Source organism: Monopterus albus, unplaced genomic scaffold, assembly GCF_001952655.1.
Source record: "Monopterus albus unplaced genomic scaffold, M_albus_1.0 scaffold115.1, whole genome shotgun sequence".
NCBI lineage: Eukaryota > Metazoa > Chordata > Actinopteri > Synbranchiformes > Synbranchidae > Monopterus > Monopterus albus.
In genome coordinates this window covers 28,193-35,616 of record NW_018127995.1, presented here as the reverse complement: position 1 = coordinate 35,616, position 7,424 = coordinate 28,193, and the positions used below count along the sequence as shown (strand labels likewise).

The window sequence follows — 7,424 nt, the reverse complement described above, 5'->3', positions numbered from 1 at the left end:
ACTCTTTCTAAATTGGAGACATATGGCAGATTTAAATACGCATCCCGCAGGTAAACAACATTTGAGGACGCCACACACCTGCCATAGAATATATCACGGTACCGGATTGATACCAAGGGAACCCAGACATTTAAGCCCCTCAACCATTTATAAAACCAATTAAGGGAACAGTCATAAACATACAAACTCACAGGGAAAAGCCAGTCTTCTTATACAAACAGTCTTCTAACAAAAAGGGAATTTATTACTATTTTTTTATCCACCATATAAACAAAGACATTTCATATATATGGCGCGGAGAATCCTTCCTCACCGGAGTTCTGCTCGGCAGCAGCGCGCTCTCTGCTGCCACTGGTGGTCGGACGATGTATTACAACAATGTGGCCCAAAGTATGTATATATAAATAAATAAAAATATCCATCCATCCATCCATTTTCTACCGCTTAATCCCTGAACGGGGTCACGGGGGGGGAAGGTAATCCCGGCCGGCAATCGGGGGAAGGCGGGGTACACCCTGGACAGGTCGCTATGTTTTTTATTTTTTTTTAAAGGCTTTTAGCCATGCTAACTGCATAAACTTACTAGTGTACTCTTACCTTTGTTATCAAAGCTCCTAAAATAGCAATCACAAAAGTTCACATCTTATTCATTCTGTTACATTATATTTCCTATAACACTGATCTCCCTACATTAAGGTCTACAACTGTTATCAAGGCTATGATGGCAGTACGTGCTGGGCCAAGGGCCAGCACCAGGATAACAAGATAAAGTACATGTGCAGATGGAAGCAGGAACAAAGTGGGAGCTCTGTGGTGCTTTCTTCCAGTTGCCATCCTGCAAAAATCCCTGGGATTTCATTCTGGGAATGAAGGTTGGCAGCAGGCCTCAGTGTTTAGCCAACAGCTGGCATCCAGTTATCAGAAAAAACACATGAAATCATACCAGAGCTACATGGAGCATGTGCAGTCTATTAAGCCTGATCCACAGGCCAATGGACAGAGCTGGAGACAAAACAACACTGATATTTTCAGTCAGTTATATTAGTGGTGGAAGAAGTGGTCAGATCCTTTACATAACAGCACCACTACAAAAGTACTAGTAACAATCCTGAATTTAAATATCTACTTAAGTAAAATTACTTATGCAAAAAAGTATTTTTGCAGAAAATCATTATACCCGACAATAACAATAAACTAGGCTTTCAGTCCTAATGCACCAAAGCCTCAGCAGCATTTTAGCTGCTTGAGATGGAGTTAGCTGTAACTATTTTATGGTACCCAACCTAGGGGTTGGGCCCCTCCACAGGGTCACCAGATAAATCTGAGGTGATTAATGGGAGAAGAAAGAAGAAAAGTAAAGTTATACTACATAAGTTTCAGACTTTTCTCTAAACCCTTGCCTGAGACTGAGTTTTAGCTGGATGTTCATAATCAACTGACAACTGTGTGTACATGATGTTTTTACAGTGAGTCAAACACTCAGACTGCAGGGCAGGACTTAAAGTTTTAAATAGTGTTGAAACTAGTTATTAAGGTTATTTTAAGTTTTCAATTGTGTTTACAGATGTCTTCCATATTTTGTCCTGGGTGTTGTAGACAGTAATCTTAGTCTTAAAATGCTTTAGTGTGTGTGCAGACTATTGAGTTGTTTGCTGCTTATGTGGGTCCAGGTTGTGTTTAAATACCGTTATATGCTCTGGGAAGCACCGACAAAAAGTCATATTATGGGTCACATCATCCCTGAGTGCATAGTTTCAAAGAGCCAGAACTGAAAAGATAAAACAAAGCACTGACACAGTGTTGAAAAGATAAAACAAAGCACTGACACACTGCCAGTATGCAGCACTGACTGGGTGTGTGACTCTGTGCTTCCTGACATAATTCTGGTGACAGTGATAACACTAACGTCTGCACGTGCATGGAAACACAGCAGCTGTGGACTGAACACACACTACTGCACCAGCCATCAGTTGTTTTTCAGACCCATAATGATCCTTCAGTAGGGGCAACCTGCACCTACCAGCAGGCCAGCCATATCCAAAAAAACACAGAAAGAGTGAGCAGAACAGGAAACAGGCGTTTGTTTCTTGCTTCAAACCAAGAGTCTCTGTTGATACTTCGTCCCTGAACATAACCAGGCAGGTTTGTGCCTAAACCTGAAACACTCCTCGCTGATTATAATGACGAAGGTCCAGCACATGATAACAGCCGACTAGGTCTTGGAGTAGGACCCTACTAACCCACATCTGTGGTCTTGATAACAACTGATAACGTCCATGTAATGACTGAATCAAACAACAAGAACATGGGGAGACACTTGACTTTGAAAGTCCAGTGTTGATACTTAGATACTTGCTCCATTTCTGCAGATACAAAGTAAAGTTGTATAAGCCGTCTGTCTGTTTCTGGAAAGGGGGGTTGAATTTTGTTCAGTTTTAATGGTGTGAGCTTCACAAACTGAAGTTCACCTCCACTGTATTGAGGTGGAAGCAGAAAACTTTACCTGTATACCTGGACAAATAACACTCCTCTGTGGTGAGGTACCACTAGAGGGAGGGGGATACGGGGGGACTGGCCCCATCTCTGTGCAGTGCAGCTTTAACAGACACTAGTTCTGGGCCAGATAAACTGAGTCCTCTTGCCTCACCCCATTCTTGGAGAAGACGCTGTTCATCCACTTGGTGAAGGTTTTCTTCTGGACCGCCATCCTCTGCTCCTGCAGCTCCCTGACCCGCCCCGCCCCATCCTCCTCGTCCTGCATCCCGATTGGCTGAAAACACACAGAGGAAGCTTCAAACCCACCTAAAAGGAACTAAATTCAGCTTTACTTTTGTAGGAGTACCAAGATAAACAGAATAAATGAAAACACAAAACTGTAAGAATAACCACAGTGGGGAAAAAACACTACAAATGTTTATGCAAACATATACATAGGTACAGAATATGGATAAAAAACACAGCAAACCATAGAAAGAAGATACATACAACCTATATAAATGACAAGTACAAGACTACACGTGTACCACACACGTTAAAGGTGCATTTAATCAACTTTAAGTCCAGTTCAGCCTACTAGTAGTCTAGCAACCTTAGCTCCCACAGGGGTTTGTTTATTCATGATGTGTTTTGTTGTAGTCTGTAGTGGTTGGAGAGTGTGTTTTTTTTATCCACCTCAGCCTTGTGAGGTTTCCAGAGAGGCAGGTCTGAGGTAACCTGCTGCTCCTGTCGGTAACAAGCTGACTGACACTCAGTTGGTGAAAGGTTAACAGGACTCAACATGAAACTGAAGGAGAGTTGTACTGAAGAAGCAAATACATCTGTACTGATGTGACAGTTTGAACCTAAGACAAGGAAATGTCTCACATGATTTCACAGATTTTTATTGATGCTGACAGGAGCAGTTACACCTCAGATACAACTCTGCTGTAAAAATGCCTTAGCGGTCATAATCCATAGTGCTGTCACCTGCTCTGCTGTGTGTGTGTGTGTGTGTGTTTAAGGCCCATAGCGTTGTTGATCTTTGATTTCTTGGAGCGACACCAAAACATATTCATTCAGCTCTAAAGTCTGATGCTGACACCAGCCGGTGTCAAAGTTTCAGTCTGGGGATACTCTAGATTCACCTCATCAGTAAGAACAGTGTGCAGAGCCAAGCCAACAGTGACCTGAAGGACTGATGCATGTTCCTCTGGGCCAGAGCTCCGCTGCTGTTCAAAACCATTCAGACACATTAGAGGATCAAGTCATTTTCTAGATTTTCAACACTCCCCCTACAGAGACTAAGGTCTATGGCACAGACGAACCAGTTGCTCCAGGACTGACGGACTAATGGACATGACAGACGCTGGCGGTTTTAGTCTCTGTATGGGAAGTGTTGAAAATCCTGTTCATACAGAAACTGACCCTTTGAGTGCTGGTGTGTGAATTTAGTGAAGTATTCAAATCCTTTACTTGAGTCAAAGTTAAATACTACAAAAAGAAAATGTTGTGCTACAAGTACCTTAAAAGTATATAAGGTGAAGGTAAATACTTAAAGTATCAAAGTTCCTTATTCTGGGAGTTAAAAATACTAGTATTACAGTATGTTCTTACTGATGTACTCATGTGAATGTGCACAACTTTGCTGTTGTGAATCTTTTTGTTTAAGATGCAAGATCTATTGTTTATGATTTTTTTCCATGATTTATTATTCCTGCATAAAAACAAAGTTGAAAAAAACAAAACAAGTAATAAGCATTTAAAAAAGAAAATAAAGGAATAAAATTGTATACCAGAATAAAATATGTATACTGTATAACAAGCACACATGCACAGTCACACAGGGCCAGAATAACCTGACGATAATAAATCCTGCAGAATTACAGACGCCTGAACATGAAAACACTCGGGCTGAACAAAAATCTCAGATTAAGGCTCTAGAACAAGACGCATACAAGGACCAGAGGAACCAAAGGAGCTACCGGCTGTACCTAAACAGGTTTCTTACCATTCTGCCTCGTCCAGCCCGGTTATCTTGACTTCTTCAGCTCCAGAATCTGGGCCAGAGTGAGAGATCCAAAGACATGTTTACCTGGCTGACAACCAGTTTCATTCCTCTGTCTGAACAAATGTTAAAGTGTTTTCATGTGATGTGCAGTGTGTGTGAACTTTGAAGCCATTGGATTTACAGCATGAGCAGCTTCACTCACCTGACAGCAGCGGAAATGTGCAGGGTCAAAGTTCACACACACACACCCTCTTGCATAGCTATCTCTGTGAGGACATTCATCGACAATGCATTGCTGAGCCACTTACCTTGGCTGGCCACCCCAGCCCATCAGCTGTAGCCGCTTTCCCTGCTGAGTCCTGGAGCTGATCCCAGAACAGCGGGTCTGAACCCAGGACCCTCCAGCTGAGGTGACATTGTTAACTGCTAACTTTGGCTCGGTTGACAAAAACTGAATGCTACAGAGTCGGAAACCAAACAGGTTTCCAGCACATCAGTCTGTCTCCTTCCAGCCTGACGTGCATTTAACCTGGGAACTGACAGAAGAACCGGCCAGTCTGCTCAGACAATACACAGCCTGTTCATGTGTGTAGATCCAGTTTAATAAATGGTACATTCTATGCTGATCATAAATATGAACTGAATTACAGATTCAACACTGATTAATCACAGAAGGGTTTAAGCTGGGTGGGAGGAAACAAAAGTGCGTTCTTCCTCGAACTAGGATAAATGACCCAGGAATACAAAATCACAGAAATTAAAACCCTTTACATTCAGATAAATGTTGATTAAATGCACAGTCTGACTGAGAGAAGCATGTTTACACACAAAAAAACAGAGTCAACGACAGTAAGGGCGAGGATTAGCGACTGGGAGGAAGAGATGGGTCAGACAGCATGTTAACCTACAGCAGGACACGGCTGCTCAGCAGAGTTCACACTCAGCACAGAGGCTACACATCGAGGACAGCGAAGACAGGAAGCTGGTGAACAAGGTTAAATATGGGAAACCATCTCTGAAACACCGCCCTCTTTCACAATAAAAGCATCCTAATTAAAGCAGAACTTGTGAAATTTGCTACAGCTTTGTCTCTTTTGACCTTTGGCGGCCGTGTGATTAGCGGAGATCATCTCGGTGACAAGCTGCTCACCGTGTCACACCTAAACTTTAACCTTTGACCTTCTGCAGCAGCCAGTCTGCTGATGAGTTCGCCTCCCAGTGTGAACATGTGGACCCCCTCCTAGCTCAGTCTTTTTGTCCCCGTCAGCGCTCTAGTCCTCAGTGTGGTTGTACAGAGCGTCTGCGACAGGGTTTTTGCGGTGGGACGGGGGCACCAGGTGGTCGGGCACCTCAGTGGGCAGTTCGTAGCCCTCCAGCTTGATCTTGATGAGGTGCTGGGCGAGGGCAAACTCCTCGTCGTCCAGCATGCCGTCCCGGTCGCAGTCGGCTAGCTTCCAGATCTTCCCCAGCACGGTGTTGGGCAGCCGCGAGTTCATCATCTCCTTCTTGGCGTTGACGCCGGTGATCTTGCCGTTGATGGGCATCAGTGTATAAAAGATCTCATCGTAGCGATGCTTGTCACGGCTCACAATCCAGTCCTCAGCGTCGGCCCCAGCGCTGATGCCCTCGCCGTATCCCTGACCGAAGGGCCCGTCATGGGAGCCTTCGAATGCGCCGCCCGACACCATAGCTGTAGGCTGCTTGGACTCCTCCTCCCGGATCATCGCCATCAGAACAGCAATCTTTGTGGCCAGCATTTTGTCCACGGACTCGATCAGTTTAATCTTCAGTGACGGGAACTTACTGAAGTCGTAGTGCTGCAGCATGTCCTGCAGGACGAGAGACAGGCAGAGACACCTGAAAATCACAACTACATCAACATGATGATGATACTGGGAGCAAAAAGATGTAAACCGTACCTAAAATATTCCAAAGCAGAGCCAGAACATATGGGTTTTGACCAGACTTTAAAACTGAAATGTGTGATTTGAAGACTAAAACTTTAAGTGAACTGATGAACTCCAGATCTCACCGAGTGGAAACACTGTGAAGCTGAATGCAGGACAAAGCCCCATCAGAAAATGAGACCATGAACTTATGCTGGTAGGGCTGTAACTGATCAGAAGTCAACACGAACACTGATCGTGGTTTCAGCTCATGAATCCATTATTAATACATATACAGTACTTTATACGTCCATGTTTTAGCTCTTTACTCAGCTTGTCTTTGTTTCAAAATAAGAGCGCACTGTCATTTTGAGGTAACTGTATCCATGATTATCAAATCAATCAAAGTCTGTTCAGTAATCTGTGGCGCTGGATGAGATTAAAGTGGATGACTGCAGCCTGATAGCAGCGTGTTAGCCTGAGCGACATGTATACGTAACGTTTTACTTTTTCCATCAGCTCCCACAGCAAACTCATGGAGAAGAACAGAAAAGGTTTCTACTGTGGACTGGCTGATTATCTCATCCACTACAACAAGTCGTCTACAAGCTCTTCAAAACTGTTGCTGCTTTTGTTAATAACCACAGAGAGAGAGCGATGAAAACAAACAGTGTACAAACTTCAGAAATGTGTCAACAAAATGATTCAGTAAAACAAAGAACTGGCTGCAGGGTTTTCCTCCTGCTGTCAGGTCACAGCAGGTGACCTCAGAGGTGACCAACATTAAGTAGAGTCCAAATAAAACTGATATATGATCAGACAGAGCAGAGCGCAGAGCCAAACCTCCTGCCTTCTGCAGCTGGACACAGCGTCCGCTGCTCACCTCTGACATCTGAGCAAGAACATGCAGTGCAACTCTGCCCGTGGATGCAGACACTACACAACATGTGTCCGAGTGTGTTTTTGTGCACGTGCATGCATGAGTACACGTCTCACTCGCAAACTGCAGAGTCTGAAACATCCACATGGATCCAAGTGTAGCTGGGACATGG

The 7,424-nt window shown here is 44.0% G+C and overlaps 2 protein-coding genes across 2 annotated transcripts in view; both read right to left on the bottom strand.

Annotated features, from left to right (window-relative positions):
• sptbn5 (spectrin, beta, non-erythrocytic 5) overlaps positions 1–4,495 on the bottom strand; it is a 55,987-nt gene extending 51,492 nt beyond the window's left edge. The window contains exons 1-2 of the mRNA XM_020611531.1: positions 4,487–4,495; positions 2,648–2,770 (exon numbers count right to left, since the gene is read on the bottom strand). Coding sequence (XP_020467187.1) covers positions 2,648–2,770; positions 4,487–4,489 — 126 coding nt within the window. The 5' untranslated portion in view covers positions 4,490–4,495. The remainder of the gene's footprint in view (positions 1–2,647; positions 2,771–4,486) is intronic.
• A 571-nt stretch (positions 4,496–5,066) lies between these two features.
• ehd4 (EH-domain containing 4) overlaps positions 5,067–7,424 on the bottom strand; it is a 22,293-nt gene continuing 19,935 nt past the window's right edge. The window contains exon 8 of the mRNA XM_020611526.1: positions 5,067–6,315. Coding sequence (XP_020467182.1) covers positions 5,758–6,315 — 558 coding nt within the window. The 3' untranslated portion in view covers positions 5,067–5,757. The remainder of the gene's footprint in view (positions 6,316–7,424) is intronic.